Below are 19,333 nucleotides of genomic sequence, written 5' to 3' on the forward strand. Positions count from 1 at the left end.
CCTTTCTGTTTGCTGTCAGTTTCTCCTGCTGTGCAGAAGCTTTCTAGTCCGATGCGGTCCCATTCATTTATCTTTGCCTTCACTTCCTTTGCCTTTGGAGTCACGTTCATAAAATGTTCTGTATGGCCAATGTCCATGAGTTTAGTACCTATGTTTTCTTCTGTGCAATTTATTGATTTGGGTCTTTGATACCTTTTGAATTAATTTTTGTGCAGGGGGACAAAGTGTAGTTTCATTCTTTTTCATGTGGCTTTCCAGTTTTCCCAGCACCATTTATTGAAAAGGCTTTCTTTTCTCCTTTGTGTGTTTTTGGCTCCTTTATCAAAGATTGTTTGTCCATATATATGTGGTTTTATTTCTGGGTTCTCTGTTCTGTTCCATAGGTCTGTATGTCTGTTTTTCTGCCAGTACCATGCTATTTTGATTGTCGTGGCCCTATAGTATGATTTGAAGTCAGGTACTGTGATACTTCAGGCTCCATCCTCTTTCTTCCTCAGGATTGATTGCTTTGGGTCCTCAGAGTCTTTTATGGTTCCATACAAATCTGGTGATTTTTTTTGTTTTATTTCTTTAAAAAATGAAATTGGGATTTTAATGAGGATTGCATTAAATTTGTATTTTGCTTTGGGTAATATGGCCGTCTTAACAATGTTGATTCTTCAAATCCATGAATGTGGAATATTTTTTTCATTTCATTGTGTCTTTTTCAGATTCTTTTAATAATGCTTTGTAATTTTCAGTATATAGGTCCTTTGCATTCTTTGTTAAGTTTATTCCTAGGTATTTTATTGTTGTAATTGTAAAAGGAATCTTTTTATTTTTTTATTTTTTTATTTTTTCTTTTTTTTCTTTTTTTCATTTTTCTGAAGCTGGAAACAGGGAGAGACAGTCAGACAGACTCCCGCATGCGCCCGACCGGGATCCACCCGGCACGCCCACCAGGGGCGACGCTCTGCCCACCAGGGGGCGATGCTCTGCCCATCCTGGGCGTCGCCATGTTGCGACCAGAGCCACTCTAGCGCCTGGGGCAGAGGCCACAGAGCCATCCCCAGCGCCCGGGCCATCTTTGCTCCAATGGAGCCTTGGCTGCGGGAGGGGAAGAGAGAGACAGAGAGGAAAGCGCGGCGGAGGGGTGGAGAAGCAAATGGGCGCTTCTCCTGTGTGCCCTGGCCGGGAATCGAACCCGGGTCCTCCGCACGCTAGGCCGATGCTCTACCGCTGAGCCACCGGCCAGGGCAAAGGAATCTTTTTAAAAAATTCATTTTCTGAAGTTTCATTGTTGGTATATAGGAAAGCAGTAGACTTTGTATATTGATGTTGTATCCTGTGACTTTACTGTATTTGTTTATTGTTTCTAATAGTTTTTTGGTGGAGTCTTTGGGGTTTTCTATATACAGGATCATGTCATCTGCAAAAAGTGATACCTTTACTTCTTCTTTCTTGACAGGGATGCCTTTTATTTCTTTTTCTTTCTTGATTGCTCTGGCTAAGACTTCTGGTACTATGTTGAATAAGAGTACAGATAAAAGTTAAGTGGTTACCAAAGAGAGTGAGGTAACAGAGAGGGGAGTAAAGAAAGACAAATATATACCCCATATAGGTGGAATATAAAACTGAGAGTCATGCAGATAGATAAAAATGAAGTAGTTACCAGGAGGAGGGAAATAAAGAAGGACAAATATACAGTGATGGAAAATGATTTGACTTTGAGTGATGGGCACACAACCCAGTCAACAGTTCAAATGCTCTAGAGATGTTCACCTGAAACCTATGTATTCTTATTGATCAATGTCACCCATTAAATTTAATTTCAAAATAGAAAAATTAAAAATAAAATAGATTAATAAAATAAAAAGAGTGGAGACAGTGGACAGCCTTGTCTTGTTCCTGATTTTAGAGGAAAAGCCTTCAGTTTTTACCATTTAGTATGCTATTGGCTGATGGTTTGTCATATATCACCTTTATTATGTTGAGGTACTAAATTATACCATCATCTGAAAATTTCCCCCACAGCCTTGGAAAGAAACACATCCTTCCAACACTTCAATTTTAGTCTGGTGAGACTCATATCAACCTTCTGACCTACAAGAACTATACAGTAATAAATTTGGTAGTTAATGCATTGCTTTGGTGGCAATTTGTAATAGCAGGGAGAGAAAACTGACATGGGTAAATGAGGTTATACACTTATAGCAGTGAACAAGCATGCATCAAGCATATTCAGTATTAGGCCTTGAAGATGTGTTTGTATGCACCTAACATCAGATTGTCCAGACTACAGGGATGGATATTATCAGGAAGTGAGTTAAAGCTTTCTCAGGTATTCCCTATTCCCCTCCCTGCTGCTGCTGATTAATACCAACAAATAGGATAAAGTTCACTGTCTTTGGAAACAGCTGAAGAGAACAAAGGATTTAAGGAGAAACTACGAAGCAAGGGAATGGAACCCCTCTTAACTTTGGCTGCCTGAGCCACTGAGTTTCAGATCTCTAGTTACAAATTAGAGGCTAATACAAAAGCTCTGGTAATGCCACACATCATATTCCATGTATATACTTGCAAACGCAAGCATGTGTGCACATGCACATTCTACATATAGTGTACTTTTCAACTTATTTGTATTATTGCACTAATAATTATTTATACATGATTGTATGTATATATGATTTATATCTAATAAATATATAATAATACCATATAATATATATGTGCTTTTTGTGATATATATATGTATGTATTTACACATTATATGATATTATCTTAGGGGTCAGCTTTAAAGTCCTTTTAGGGAAAGAATATGCTGGAAAGGAAAGTCTACATAGGTGCCACCTGCTATTAATCAATTAATTGAAAGACAGAAAGCAAACCCACAGATTCGCAAAAATTCCAGTTCAGTGGTAGATTATAAACTCTCAGGGTAGTGCTGCAGTAATTTGTTGATGACACGCAACTTTCTGATCTCCAGCTTGATTAGGGAATGAGGGGTTCTGGTTAATTAGCCATTTTTACACTGGGATAGGAGTATTTACAATCATCCCCCAATTTAGATAAAAACTAAATATCTTATTGGGTAAGTGACTTGGGTATTAGTATTAGAACAGGAACTAGAATTCATGTTGCTATTACTCATTCATTCATTAAACAAAGTCTCTACTCTATCCCACGTTATTTATTTAAAAATTTTAAATTATGTAATTAGAAATGACATAGTTGTTATATAATATAAATAAAAGTAAAAATACTCCTTTACCTCTCTTCTCCAATCTCACATTCCTCCTCAAACATTTTACCCTTTTATTTGTTTTTAAAGAAAATAGTCTATGAAATATATACAATATGCATGTCAAAGAAGACTCAGATTTAAACCTCTAAAAAACATTAATGAGAGTATAAAACTTCCTTTGTCACTTAACAATGTCAGTATATGATCACATTATTCCTTTTAACTGCTGCATAGCATGTTGTATGTATCTGACACATATATCATAATGTATTTGAATCTATTTGGCCATTTACCATTAAATGATATTAGAACCTTTTCATAATTTTTGCTGTCTCTCCCTATCTCTCTCTCTCTCTCTCACACACACACACACACACACACACACACACACACACACAAATGCTTTACCTGTCCTTGTATGTGACTCTGTATTCATGGTATGATTCCTTTAAGGTGGTTAGATATGTAATTATGACTTCAAAAGGATGAATGCTCTGCCCTTTTTTACATTTTTGTTTGTTTGTTTTTGTAGATATAGAAGTTTGAGGGGGGAATAATATCCTTTAACCCACAACTGAAAATCCTGAAAATATTACCTAGATATTAACATGGATCATGATAAAAACTGGTTGATGCCCCTGGTATAATGAGATATTTTTGTACAATAGCAATGTTCAGGAGCTCCCCATCTCTTTGTTATTGGTGTCTTATTTTACTTCTATCAATGCTATGAATAACCATTTTTAGTTGTTTTAATTGACTGATTTATTAGAGAGCGAGAAAGGAGGGCCTCCATCTGTTGTTCTACATATTTATGCATTCACTGGTTGATTCTTATATGTACCCTGACTAAGGATTGAACCCACAACCTTAACACATTGGAACTAAACTCTAAAATATATATATGGACTTTTGGTTCCTTCCCTGGAAGAAGCCATTCCCAACTCTTTCCAACTTCACTAGTGTAAGGAAAATAATGAATGGCGCTCACATTCTGGTATGAATGACCCTGCCCGGAGCACAGGGCTCACTGTGAGTATCGAGGAACAAGAACCAGGTTGTGGAGCCTGTAGAGTGATAGAAGGTGGATGGCTGAAGCTGCCTGGTGTTCCCCAGCCCTGTGTTTCATTCCCTACAGGTCACCAGGACCTTGGTTTTCGCTGTCTTCACTGCTGTGCTGGGTTCCTTCCAGTTTGGATTTGACATTGGCGTGATCAATGCCCCCCAACAGGCAAGTGAAGCGTACACAGTTCAAATCTCTTGACAATTTCTGTTACTGACAGAAAGATATCTGTATCTTGTACAGAGATATAGAGTGTGCCCATATGGGCTAATCCCAACCCTCTATCAGGCATCATGTGCATGGTTCCAGAGGCTATAGCTTAGCTTCGACTCCTCCTCACTGGTAACCCTCAGAAGAAATTAGCAGGCAATAAATAATTCTCAATCTTTGACTCTGCTGTTTGCTGAGCTAACAGAAAACTTTACACCACGTGCCTTAGGATACACTTTTAAGCTCAAGAGCTTATTGCAACATTCACTCAGACCTCTCAGTCATATAGGAATGAAAATGCTAGGGAATAAGAGGGAACTATGGAAAGATATGTTTCATTATGTGCACAAACCTTTACTAAGCACCAACTCACTGTGCATTAGGAACTTGAACATATGCCATCCCCAGTTTGACCCAGCCCATGGTCTTCTTGTACCCACCTCTAGGCCAGATGAAGTGGTTTAGGAGCACTGACACTAAAAAGATTCTAGTTCTTCCTCACATTTCTGTCTCCTAAAGGTGCTTCAAGGTAGAATACTACAAAACTTATAAATAATAAGCAAATAATCTAACAACATTTGGATTTTCTTCACAATGATCATTTGGATGGGTATTTTTTAAAAAATCTAATAATTTCTATCATTTTTGTGCTTCCCACTCTGGTATCCAGTGAATAGACAAGAGAGGGATGCCATTTTTCTAAACTCCCTCAGCCTGTACTAATCGAGGAAACGGGACCAGGGCTTGACTCCTCCTGCCTTATTTAGACTGTCAGGTCACTTAGTGTGGGACTGGTGTCTGCACCTCTTCCTATCACCAGTGCCAAGCACAATGATTGGTGTAAAGAAGGTGTTCAATAAAGTGTCTAGTGAGAGAAGGAATGGAAGCTAGGGGAAGGCTAGCAGCCATCAAAGTACAAACATGTATTGGGTGCCCCCTATCACTCAATCATCTTTTATCTGCTTCTTTTACAACATTGTACTCCAAAAAAATGTGAGATCTTGCAGGGTGTGAACGTGTGAAATGTGTTCACCAATCAGTTCATCACCTGAAATGAGTTGTTCCTTAGACCAAAAGATGTGCTCTGGTTATGTGCCATATATCTTCATGAATGTGGCAGGCCTTGCTGAGGTACACAGATTTAGGGAATAACATGGCAGGGTGGGAGCCTATCTTGTTTCCTGTGGCTGATAACAACAGGTCCCAGTGTAACAGGTCTCCTGAAATTTGACTCAATATCATCATAATTGGTAGATCTTCTTTTTGTGGAAGACTGTTTCAAATCCTTATTTTAACCAGTCATAGAGGGAAAATTAATCTAAGGTTTTCTCTGCTTTGATCATAGTCCTAGCGCAAGACATGAAGACAGTGATTGCTCTTGGCATCTGGCTAAGTGCCCTCACTATAGCCCACTCCTTCTGTGTTTACATACTGTTCCTAAGAAGAGTCATTCAGGCCCATCTGTTTTTATTAGCAGAATAGCATTTGGAATTATTGTAGGGTATTTATAAATCACAATTTTAATGATTATGACAACTACACATTCCTGTTTCAGAAAGTATTAGGGAACAAAGATCACCCAGAATTATTCTACCACATAGAAAAAACTACTGAGAACATTTTGGGTGTTTTCTTACAACCATTTTTCTATGTACAAGGGTTCTCAAGTTACGATACAGTTCCGTTCCTACGACAGTGATATAACCCAAATTTTGGTGTAAGTAAAAACACACCCTCGCCTAAGTTACTTACCTATCTAACACAGTTGTAAAGTCATAATCTAGAACACAAAAACACAACTAAGCCACAGAAAAAGGAAAAGGACATAAATACACTGTACTGTACACTGTACTGTGTATTCTTCCGCCACACGCAACCAAACTAGTTCACCCACGCAGTCCACAAGTACCAATGCTAACTGTGTAAGTCAAAACACGTCTACATTTTAAAAACTTTTTATGAAAGTGAGCATCATAAACTCAAAAAGTCATCTGTCGAGACTGTCATAACCTGTCATACATTTATCCAGATTGTGTGGCCTTCTAATGAGGAAAATGTCTTGGTCACACTTTTTTTATCCTAAGAGGATGTCACTTCTTTCACTCAGCTGACTGCCACATAGGACTTTGCCCATAACTGGCAACCAAGGGCAGCTCCATTACAGGTCCCTGTCAGCCCACTGCTGCTGAATAGTTACCAAATCATCACTGAGAGGAATGACAAAGAAGGAAGATGGCCTGAAGGATGTACCTTCACTCGATTTTGTTTTCATTTGATCTTTGCCTCTACTGAAACACATTATAAAGTATGGCTCTGGGAACTTTAGTTTTAAACATTGTTCATTCTATTACACACTGAACTCTGTAAGGATCCATAGGTTTCAATACTTTCTCAGGGGCCAATGTCTTTTTATTAATCTTTGGAATTCATGAATATACATGATTGTTTTCCTTTGTATGCACTGGCTGCTCAGAAGTTTATTACTAAATCATAGCTTACTTCTAACAAGGATATATCACTTATTGTTTGTTGTATGCTAACTTTATTTTGGGCCTAATCTTAACTTTCTCAATTTTTTAAATATCCATTTTATGTTTCCATTAAGATATTTACATAAGTCCATTTAAATCCTGTTGTATAGAGGTAACACTGGTGTGGAAACGGACTTTGTTAGCCTGTGGAATATTTATAATTTGAATAGTAGACAATATTTAAAACTTGGAAAGTTTTACATAAAAACCAATATTTCCAGCTTCTTTTTAAAAATTAGAGGTCATCAACACTAGTCTCACGTTTGCAGCTACCTCCTTCAGGTGGATTGATTGCTCTTTCGGGCCATACTCGTTGTTATGGCCTCAGTAGTAGAGAAAGGGTTTCAGCTCTCTAGTTATCAAAGGTCTCCTTGCCTCCTTCACTTATTTGTTCCTGCCTGGGTCCTGCTCACACTAAAACTTGTGACCTTTGTTTCATAGGATATGGTCAACTATAAATAAATATCTACGTGTATAATGCACATAATAAGGATGACCCTGTTTACACAACTAAAGAAAAAAAGCAAATGTATAGAATGTTTGAAATATTGAAGCTATTTTTAAATTTTTATTTACTCAGATAATAATAACCCATTATAGACATGTTTTGGGTGTTCCACTGGATGACCGAAAAGCTGTCAACGACTATGCTATTGACAGTACCGAGGAGCTGCCTAGCACCCCACACCCCAGGAATTCAACACCAACCCCCCCTTGGACTGAGGAAGAATCTGTGGCATCTTCTGGCCTCATCACCATGTTCTGGTCCTTGTCTGTGTCCAGCTTTGCAGTGGGTGGAATGATTGCATCTTTCTTTGGTGGGTGGCTTGGGGACCAGCTTGGAAGGTAAGCAAATTTCATAAATGAGCATAAACACAGAAATTTTAGTACAGTATTTGGGTTTATTAGAATTATCAATAGTTTAGAAAGAAATCATCTTTCTTTCTGTGGAATAGTTTTAGAGGTTTTTTGTTTGTTTTTTTTCAATGTATGACCCTAAGACTTAGGTCAGTGTTGAACCAAATAATGGAAAAAATTTGTTCTATCAATCTACTTAATTGTGGAGGCATTTACAGAAAAAGTGAGTTTGGTGTGTATTTTTAAATAACTGCTTTGATTCTATGGCTTTCTAAGTTATGAAACATAGTAAGAACCACTGCACAAATGATTAACTCGGGAGCTCCATGAAAGAGTTAGAGTGGAATTTTTAACATGGGAGTCCATTGTTTGCTTCACCAAAGTGCTCCATTTCTCAGACATCCAGTTTTTCATCTTCAAATTAGAATTTGACATTTGAATCAGTCAATTCCTAAGATCAAGTCAATATTCCCAATCCCCAATTGCTCAGTATATTTGGCATAGAGTTTATAGCTGCTGCTACTGCTATTTCAAAGCCCCAATCAAAGGGGAAGCCAGTGGTGTCTCCTATTTCTCTACTTTGGTTTCTGTTAAGTGTTTTGGATTAAAAACATCTACATAACTCCTTTACATTCAAATTTTACTTAATCATGTAACATACTTGAAATCCCCTCACCCCACATAAAGAGAAAAATAAAATTAGAAAACCAAGTGATTGTTTCTTTAAATTTGTTTTCTACTCTTTAAGTCCACATCTTTTGTTTTTTAATTACCTTTTTCTGATGATAAAAATAAATATCCAGCCCTGGCTGGATTGTTCGGTGGATAAAGCACCGTCCAGGCACACTGAGGTGGCACGTCGTTCCCTGGTCAGGGCACATATGAGAAGCAATCAATGAGCGCACAACTAACTGGAACAGTGAGTTGATGCTCTCTTCTCTCTCTCTTCATCCCTTCCCCATCCCTTCCTCTCCTTCCTTCTCTCAAATCAATGAAAATTAAAATAATAATAAAATAAAAATAAGTAAATATACAAATATGGAAAATTATAAAACTTTTAACAATAAAAATAATATGGGCTAAGCTATAACTATCTTAGCAATTCTGAATTACAATTTATTCAAAATTTTAAATTTCTAGTTTAAATTATAATTTTATCCTTTTGGTTATTAAAGTTCTGATAACTTCTTTCTCTGTACTGGAGCTTCTGTATAATAAGATTCCAAGTCACGTGCAGTATGTGACTCCAAGTTTCATTCATATTCGTACTTGAGAGGGACTTCCTCTATCATTAAAGAAAATGGTTATTTCCTCACATTTTTATTAACTTACTGATGTTTTAGCTAAGCTTTAATCAGAATCCATAAATTAGAGTTCATTAACTGCTATCATTTGAAAAATTTTTAAATAATTTTAATTTGTAACAAATTGGTTTAAATAGTAACCAGTAATTGGAAATTTTTCTAAATTAGTTATTTCCAAAATAAATAAAATTAAACAAATTTAATTTAAAATATGGACAAACTAAGTCTTTTAGCAACTACTGATGTTTTTATACTTCTTCTCATCCCCAGAGAAAATATTCAAGCCCTTGGTGTCTCTCGTTTAAAAATAAGATTCAGAAAGGTCCAGTGTCTTACTTTACAACATTTAATTGGTGTCCTAGTAATAGAACCAGGATACAAGTCCTCTCAACTCCGGTCATATCCCAAAACAATGTCAAATGACCATTTATCAAATGACTTATGGAAACTAAAAGTGAGGCTTTCTTCAGCTCTCAGTGGAAAATAATTCTCCATGAAAAACAACTGTAAAACTAATAATTTAAACTTAAAAATTAAGAAAAAAAGAATTGTCTCTCCTATAAAACTATTTTTCTAGGGGTGATTTGCTAAGAAATGACATGATTTTCCTTACTGCCAGAGTCATTACTATAGTGGTTTAAAGTAAATAAAAATGTATTTTTTCATTACTGCTTTAAGAAAAAAGTTTCCTTGTAATCGTATAATAATCAATAGAGATCAGTGGCCATTAATTTTCCTTTTGGGGTCTCAAGTTCAATTTTCCCAGAGACTGCGTGCTTACAATTCAATGATAAGAGTATGATGCAGAGACCACGGCCGATGCAGTCCACACTGCCACAGGTCAAGGAAAGCATGCATAACTTGCTTGCGGTGCTTTCTTCTTTTGTATGGAAAATGGAACTCACTAAAATGAAGCATTAACCTTTGGTTTCACACAGATCAAGTCTCAGCTCTATCACTTAATAGTTGTGTGAAAATGAACAAGTTACCTAAGTTTTCAAAGACATTTCTTCCCACCTATAATTTAAAATAATAATAATAATACCACCTACCTTGTGGCATTATTGTGTGTATTGAATGAGAAGGAACACTGTCTGGCTCAGACTAAATGGGCGGCAAACATAGCCTTACTTGGATGAGGAGGAGGAGGTCAATAATGACACCTATGATAACAGGAGTATTTAGAGCAAAATTTAAGGAAATATCCTTAGAAATATATTTCTTTCTCCCTGATTTAATCATTTCAAGTATTTTTAGATTATTTATTCTTGGCCATTTCTCATGTCTGAGCAGAAGCAAAAACCGTTCAAGTTATATAAAGTGCTCCAGCATTCATTGGCGGTAAGGAAGAGGGACTTTAGAACAATCTGGCATCAAAACTTTCAGGCTATCTCTTTTGAGAATTTCTTTTTTTCTATCTCTCCCCTCCCCTGCTCAATAGAGTATAATACTAGCTAGCTAGTAATAGTTTTTAAGATCACATATTTCCCTGCCCTCTGTCCTTGTGTAGGGAATAGCCCTTCACAGAGAAACACTGTCTTTTTTACTCTGCAGCTCTGAAGCTGATCAGCACTAAATCCTGTTTCCCCTGCCTGTGGGTAGCTGATAATGTCCATATATTACTACTCTAATGAAGAGGCACAAACTTAGTGCCTTAAAACAACACAAATTAAAGACTATATTTTCAGGGATCATTTCTATAGTTTGGTACTAGAGAGGTATCTCTGATCGTGTAGACTCAGTACCCGAAGCCACGAGGAGGAGCTGCAGTGTTCTCTCCTGAGCATGAAGCCGGCTCTTGGTGTTGCTTCTGCAACTGCCTTTTGCCATTGATGATCGTTCTTCTCTTCCTTTGGGAGAGTGAGAGGGAGAGAATGCAGTCTGAGTGGTATAAAAAAATAAAAATTAAAAAATAAAAATTAAAAAAAAAACACAAATTAATTTTCTTGCAGTTTGGGAAGTGTAAAGTCCAAATTCAGTTTCACTTGGACGAAGTCAAGGTGTCAGCAGGGCTGGTTCCCCCGGCGGTTCTGAGGAAGAACCCACTTCCTTGACCTTTTCCGGCTTCCATATTCCTCGGCCTGTTCTTCCTCCGTCGCTCCAATCTCCTCTTTTATCATCACATCACCTTCTCTCCTGCCTTCCTTTTATATGGATACTTCTGATTACATAGTTGAGTCCACCTGGATAATCCAGGATAATCTCTTCACCCCAATATCCTTCATTTAATCACATCTAGAAAATCCCTTTTGTCATATTAGGTAGCTTATTCCTAGGGTCTGAGGATGAGGATGTGGACTCTTGGAAGACATTATCCAGCCTATTGCATCGTTGATGGGCAATCATTGCAGTATCAGATTACATAGTTCACTTTCCCCCCAAATTGCTTGGTGTTAAATATACTTGTCTAGAAAAAACCCACTTTTTAAAGTCTAAAATATTGAAATAGAACAGAACAAGATGCTTACATTCTTTGTGGCACAAACAAACCTTTCCATACCTCACTCAGATTATTTCATTGATTTATCATCATCTACTTTGAAGAAGGCTTCTGTATACCCTCACCTTTTCATTTAATAGAAATAAATATCTTAAAATGTCAAATTTCATATGATTAATTTTGAAAATGTTTTTGTTGCTATTGTCAGCTTTTTTACATATTTTACATAAATTAACATTGATTCATAGAGTCTGAAAATATGCTGACATACAATGTTAAAATAAGAATAATTATAGCCTAACCAGGAGGTGGCACAGTGGATAGAGCGTTGACCTGGGATGCTGAAGATTCAGGTGAAACCCCGAGGTTGATGGCTGGAGTGCGGGCTCATCCGGATTGACTGTGGGCTCACCAGCTTGAGTGTGGGGTCACTGGCTTGAGTGTGGGATCATAGACATGACCCTGTGGTCGCTGGCTTTAGTGTGGGATCATAGACATGACCCCGTGGTCGCTGGCTTGAGCGTGGGATCAGAGACATGACCCCATGGTCGCAGGCTTGATCCCAAAGATTGCTGGCTTAAAGCTTGAGCAAAGGGTCACTGGCTCAGCTAGAGTCCCCTGGTTAGGCACGTATGAGAAGCAATCAATGAACAACTAAGGTGCTGCAACTACGAGTTGATGCTTCTCATCTCTCTCCCTTCCTGTCTGTCTCTTGCTTAAAAAAAAAGAATAATTATAATTCTCTATAATAAGGCTTGAAATAAAAAGAGTATGTTTTAATTTAGTTCACAATAATTCATAATAAAGGAAATTTAACTTTAAAAGTTCCTTTTATGATCTACATCAACTAAAAACCTGTACTATTAAAAGAAAGAAAGAAAAAAGCAAGGTGTCATAGATTATAAGAACAGAATTGAATTTAGCTATCATCAGGCAATTGTTATTTAAAACAATCAACTCTTAGAAAATTTAATTTGTTAGCTATTTGGAAATGTGTTAGAGTTTTATCTTAAACTAGTCACCACAATTGAATCATCTGCATCAAATGTGGAAATCAGGTGCATGAAATCCAGATTCTGCCATTATAAATAATACTTATTGTTAATGCTTCAGTTTGTACATAAACTAAAGTATCAATTATGGTGTAAGACCCCAACTAACCTTTTCAGCAAAATTACCATTTTTCTCCATGTATAAGATGCACCTTAATTTGGGGGCCTGAAATTTGAAAAAAATATGTATTACATAAAGTTATTGAACTCAAGTTTTATTCATCATAAAATTCATACAACTCCTCATCACTATCAAAACTCCCATCCATTAGCTTGTCCTCATCTGTGTCTGATGATGAATCACTGTCTTCATATATTGCCTTGTCCTCAGTTTCACCTATGGCATTTAAAATGCCACTTAAAATTTTTTTTTTAATTTATTGATTTTTAGAGAGAGGAAAGAGAGGGAGAGACAGAAGGAGAGAGAGGAAAAGCAAGAAGCATCAACTCGTAGTAGTTGCTTCTCATATGTGCCTTGACCAGGCAAGCCCAGGGTTTCAAACCAGTGATCTCAGCATTCCAGGTTGATGCTTTATCCACTGCTCCATCACAAGCCTGGCAAAATGCCACATTTCTTAAATGACTTGACAATGGTCTCAATCTTGATATTATCCCAGGATCTTTTCACCCAGGTACAAACTTCTCCTACAGTTGGTTTCTTCACTCTTCCTGCTGGTGTCAAATTGTCATCAGCAATTCTTCTTGCCTCATGCTGAACCATCTTTGTGGACACAGGAATTCCAATTGTTCTTTGCTCTTCGATCCATATCCTCAATTCCCTCTAAATCAGGCCATTTTACTGAGTTGCCTCTCATTGCCTTCTTCTGCCATGGCGTTTTCAGTAGGGTTTCTTGTTCCCATAGCCGGTCTTGGATTGATTTCTTATTTGGAGGAGGAACACACATGTTCAGCAGCACAATTTGCATTCACTTCTGCAAACTGGATCGCTTTTATCTTAAATTCAGCACTGTACAAAAATCTTTTCTGAGCCATCTCTGGGCAAAATGTGGCAAAACGTAACCTACCATAATATACCAGTAACAAGTGTGAAACAACAATGAGTGCAAAGACAACAAGTGTGAAAAAGCAGGAAACGCAAGTAAAAAAATCTACAACCACTATATAAGATGCACCCAGTTTTTAGACTCCAAATTTCTCAGAAAAGTGTGTGCATCTTCTACATGAGAGAATACAGTAATCTCCAAAGTAAAAAAATCTCACCATGCTCTGAATGCAGATAATTTTATCAAGGTTTGATGCTGAACTGAAAATTCTTGTTTTTTAAAATTTCAGAATCAAAGGCATGTTGATAGCAAACATTCTTTCAATAGCTGGAGCTCTCTTGATGGGTTTTTCGAAATTGGGACCATCTCACATCCTTGTAATTTCAGGAAGAGGCATATCAGGACTCTACTGTGGTAAGTCTCACATGCGCGCGCACACACACAAATACACACATGCACACAGTTGTCTGAAAATTATTCTAAAAGCAGATGTAGTAACATGCAGGGACTATTTTGAGCCTGAGGTGGCATCACAAAAGGGATAGGCAATAGCATTAAGTTAAGCTGTGAAGCTGTCTTCTTACCGATGGCAATGACATAATTTCTAGTCAAGTGACCACAAATGATTAATTCTCAGTTTCTTTATCTATTAAATGAAGAGAATAATATCTACTATGTAGGATGCTTGTGAGAATATCTGTAAAATGTTCAACATAGAACCTGACAAAATAAACTGCCAACAAATGCTAGCTATTGTTATTACTCCTGATGTGCAGTATACAGTGGAAGGCTGATATACCCCAAACCTCTAACTCTGCCCTGTGGCCTACCTGGATGCCTGTGTCTTTGTCCTTTCTGTCTGGAAAGACATTGACACTGGGTCCATCTCTCAGACCACACTGCCTAACCCTGTCAGGTTCAGACCTGGCCAGGTGAAGGCATGAAGTGGCAGTGACCATAGGGAGAGGGATCAGGAAGACGCAGCCGGTAGAGGGTTCAGGATAAAGGATGGACGCTCCTGCCGTGAACTTGCTATCTAAATTACTGGAGTCAGCCTGACCGGGCAGTGGCGCAGTGGATAGAGCATTAGATTGAGAAGCAGAGGACCCCAGTTTGAAACCCCCAGGTCTCTGGCTTGAGCGCGGGCTCACCAGCTTGAGTACTAGGTCACTGGCTTGAACCCAAAGGTCGCTGGCTTGAGCAAGGGGTCACTGGCTCTGCTGGAGCGCCCCCCCCCCATTAAGGCACATATGAGAAAGCAATCAGTGAACAACTAAGGTGCCACAATGAAGAATTGATGCTTCTCATCTCTCTCCCTTCCTGTCTGTCTGTCTCTGTCTGTCCCTCTCTCTCTGTCACAAAAAAATAGTACTGGAATCATTAGTTTTTGAAAATAACTTTTCAAACTTTCAGAAGCAACTAATCAGCAAAGGCCTGAACATAGGGAGGATCACTCAATCTCTAAAACAGCCAAATCTTTAGCTTGTCAGTACTAGTGAAGCCCTGATAGTTCTGAGTTGAGGTTTTAACCCATTGTCCCAAATTTAGCAATTTCAAACAACTAATCTCCATTAGCAGTGGAAGAGGACGAGCAAGGGCACAAAGTGGTATATAAAAATTGTATAACACTTTACTTTGAGTTGCATGTATCTTCAATGATCAGTTGAAACAAGTCTAAAATTAATTAAATTTCTCTTTTCATTGTTTTTAACGTTAAAACAAATAACTGAAAGCCAGGATAGCTTTATTAAAGTGAAAAATCAACCCACGTGTTTCTTTGGATTCACATGGAATCAAGTCTGGCTAGTCTCTGTCTGGTCTTAGATGTGTTAATTGAATATAAGTCTCAGTTTCCTCTTCTGAAAATGCAAATAACACTATCAAAAAAGTCTAAATCATGATTGTTCTTTCTTTTTTTTTCCTCCATTTTTAAAAATAGAGTAAAAAAAAGAAAAGAACTGTCCTATGACCCAGCAATTCCACTTCTGGGTAGTTATCCAGAGAAACATAAAGCACTAATTTATAAAGATATATGCATCCTATGTTTACTGCAGCATTAGTTACAATAGCCAAGATATGGAAGCAACCCAAGGACCAATTAATAGACAATTGAATTAAAAATAAAAAGATGTGGTATACTATATATATAATGGACTATTAGTCAGCTATTAAAAATAATGAACTCTTGTTGTTTGCAACAACATAGATGGACCTAGAGGATATTATGCTGAGTAAAATAAGTCAGTCAAAGACAAATACTATGTGTATCACTTATATGTGGAATCTAAAGAACAAAACAAGTGAACAAAGTAAAACAGAAACTCATAGATACAGAGAACAGACCAATGATTGCCAGAGGCTGAAGGGTTGGGGAGCTGGGTGGAAAAGGTGAAGGGATTAAGAAGTACAAATTGGCAGTTACAAAATAGTCACAGGGCTATAAAGTAAAGCATAGGGAACAAAGTCACCAATATCATCGTAAGACTATGCGCGGTGCCGCTGGTACTAGAACTATCAAGGGGATCGCTTTGTAAATTATATCATTGTCTGATCACTATGCTGGATACCGGAAACTAGTAGAAATAATATTGAATGTCAAAAAATTAAATATAATTTCTTCATTAATGCAATTTCAAATCTTTAAGAAAATTTAGTTATCAAATAGGACAGATTGATAGAATAAATGTATAAATTGAAATGAAAAGTTTATTTACTATGTTTTAAATTTTCTAACATTAATAAGTTGGAATTAAAGAGAAAAAATTTAAATACAGTAAAAATACAAAATATTTTTGTAAATTTGAAAAGAAATGCTATAAATATATTGTAAAGCAACCTATTACTAGCCATCTTTTAAAATTATGTCTGGTTCTATTCTGAGCATCAAAGTTATGAAAAATTATAGGAAAAGCTATTTTACTTCAGGCTGATGTGACTTCAGACATAATCTACACTATTCTGTTCTTGAGGTATAATAGTAGGTATTACCCAAAGATCATACAGCCTGGACTAGAGTCTAATAAGTAAGCTTTTTTTTTTCTTATTTAAGGTCACACATGAGAGTGACCACACATGAGAGTCAGCAGAATTTAAGATGCTATATCAACCGTGCGAATAATTGTGTAAAATATTAAGAACAACATAAAGCTTTAAAAAACATGTATCGAAATAGTTCCTGAAAGTATCTTTTACCCAAACATCATCCACTTCCACTTGATAAGTAGGCAGTTCCTCTAAGAGGAAGCTTCTGACAAATCTTATTTTTAAGTTCTTATGAAAATGCCAAACATTGAATTCAGCCTTACCTTATTAATAGTCTCTAATATTTTTATATGCTCATCAAATGGCTGGAAACTCCACCATTTCCAACATGACTGATCACATCTGCATTTAAAAAAATTATAGAAAGCAGAATGGCTTAGTGCTTTTCTATTTTTTTATCCCTTTCAGCACCAAAAACCTTTATTTAAATAAAACTTTTTTCTGAAAACAAGTATTTGGAGAGAATAAAGAAGAAGCTAGCTTGCTCTGGTTGGAGTAATTGGGAGAAGAGCCGCTGAATTCCTTACCGCCTTTCACCTCTCTAAGTCTCCTGCCACTCTAACAGTGATCTTGAGGCACTTCCATATCAGGGAAATTCAGACAGGGCTTGTAGTTTTTGTGCTAACAATCTATTGCCCTGTGATCTTAGGTAAGTCATTTCTCACCTCGATCAAGTAACGATATTGGCCTAGATATGTTCTAATTTCCTTTAATCCCATGAATCTAGATTGAAATATTATTTTTAAAGAATACTGTTTTCACATTCTTCATGTCTTTTCTTAAGACATCCAAAGGCATTATGATTTAAACTCAACACTAACCTAGATTTTTTAAAATTAAATAAGACTAGGCTATGAATAATTGTGAAATTCTTGACTAACCATATCTTACTATTCCCATATTCACTTACAACTTCATTTGGAATCTTATCAACAAGTATTCTTTACATGAACTGTGTCTGTGGCTGGGAACAGAACTGTATCTGTGGGTTCTTCCTTTAAACAAACTCAGAAAAAGACTTTCCATCAGAATATTGACTGTGCTTAAGCCAAATTAATGTTATTGAGTGGTCTTGGCTTTACTTTAACATTTATGTTTATGTCTCATGCAGGGCTAATTTCAGGCTTGGTCCCAATGTACATTGGTGAGATCGCTCCCACCACACTCAGGGGTGCTATTGGCGCTCTTCACCAGCTGGCCATTGTCACTGGCATTCTTATTAGTCAGGTAAAAACTCCCTTCCCCTACTTTACCCATCCTCTACTTTACCCAGCTTTTCCATACCTGACTGTCCACTCTCACCGTAGACCAACACAGGAAAAAAAATCCAAAAATATAGTTTCCCCAGTGGCAGTAGAGGTGATGTGGTGTGGAGGCATAAGCTTTTTAGCTCAAACCTAAATTATCACTACCCTAGTCCTCTCTTTTCCCAGTGGAGTTGCAGTTGAGTTGGCACTGGAGGTGAGCTAGAAGCCAAATCCTGAACTTCTGGAGGTATTTTAGAATTAAATTATCCCATTTTGATTTAAAAGAATAAGAAACTTTAAATTTTTGGCTGTTCCAGTTTCCTTTGTTTTGAGTGTCTTATTTTGAAATTGAATATGTGAATGATGACCAGTTCTTGTTCAGCTGGCTCTATCATTCCTTCTATCCTGTGGTCTCAGAGGGGAATCCTCAGAACCCTAAACCTATGACTCTCGGGGGCAAATCACTGCAATAAGAATCACAAAACTGGCTCTTATTAGAGTAATTGCTCTCTCCATATTATCCCATTCTACTTAAGTTCTGGGTAAATTAAGAAGTAATTTTTTAACAAAGGTCCAAAGTTATACATAATTTTTGGTGTTGTTTTAGATATCAAGTATGTTACTAAAAGTTTGGTTAATTCCCATCCTAACTAGCCCATAAGAGTTCATGAAAACAAACCTAGATGAATTTTTTATAAAACAGTATCTAATTTAGTTAAAGTGAGACACACTACTAATCATTTTCATCTTGATGCAGACTTGAATCAAAGTTGTCAGGAATTACTATTAAATCGTATAAATAGTATCTCAGCTCTGCCTGAACATGGTTTATGCAACCAATTGTTGCAGACGACAGACCCAGGTGTTGTGAAATTGGTATGCTTCCTCCCTACCCCTGCAGATTGTTGGCCTTGACTTCATCCTGGGAAATCAAGAGCTGTGGCACATCTTGCTTGGTCTGTCTGCTGTGCCAGCTGTTCTACAATCTCTGCTGCTCTTCTTCTGTCCAGAAAGCCCCAGATACCTTTACATCAAGTTGGATGAGGAAAACAAAGCAAAGAAAAGTAAGTTTTACCTTCTATCTACTGTTTTGCAGCTGTCAGCTAATAAGAAACTGTGCATGAATGGTGACTCATTAAACTGGTACCAGTGCTTTCCAAATGAAGTCAGTAATTACACGTAAGAAGAGTTACAGATCACTTTAATATGATTGGTACATGCCATTTTGTAGCCATAAACATTCACTCAAGCTTAAATCAGAAGACCACAGACAGAGTATTGGACTCAACCATAGGCTTGTAAAAGACCTTTCCAAGGTTATTCTTCAGGAATAATAAGGATCATAGCTCTCTTTGTCAT

At 37.1% G+C, this 19,333-nt stretch overlaps 1 protein-coding gene and 1 non-coding gene across 5 annotated transcripts in view; both read left to right on the forward strand.

Moving 5' to 3' along the window:
* Positions 1 to 19,333, forward strand: part of SLC2A2 (solute carrier family 2 member 2) — a 34,247-nt gene that overhangs the window by 2,708 nt on the left and 12,206 nt on the right. Inside the window, exons 2-6 of one of the 4 annotated variants that reach the window (XM_066241248.1) lie at positions 4,362 to 4,454; positions 7,608 to 7,873; positions 13,975 to 14,099; positions 17,839 to 17,954; positions 18,876 to 19,038. In XM_066241248.1, the coding sequence (XP_066097345.1) occupies positions 4,362 to 4,454; positions 7,608 to 7,873; positions 13,975 to 14,099; positions 17,839 to 17,954; positions 18,876 to 19,038 (763 nt within the window). Of the gene's footprint in view, positions 1 to 4,339; positions 4,455 to 7,607; positions 7,874 to 13,974; positions 14,100 to 17,838; positions 17,955 to 18,875; positions 19,039 to 19,333 lie in introns of all 4 variants that reach the window. The other 3 variants (XM_066241249.1, XM_066241250.1, XM_066241252.1) reach the window with 3 other exon arrangements.
* Positions 10,862 to 11,079, forward strand: LOC136312314 (small nucleolar RNA U3). Its single transcript, XR_010726928.1, has one exon. It is a non-coding gene; the product is annotated as a small nucleolar RNA U3 (small nucleolar RNA).

The sequence above is a fragment of the Saccopteryx bilineata genome, chromosome 8 (genome assembly GCF_036850765.1).
Source record: "Saccopteryx bilineata isolate mSacBil1 chromosome 8, mSacBil1_pri_phased_curated, whole genome shotgun sequence".
In the NCBI taxonomy this organism is placed as follows: Eukaryota; Metazoa; Chordata; class Mammalia; order Chiroptera; family Emballonuridae; genus Saccopteryx; species Saccopteryx bilineata.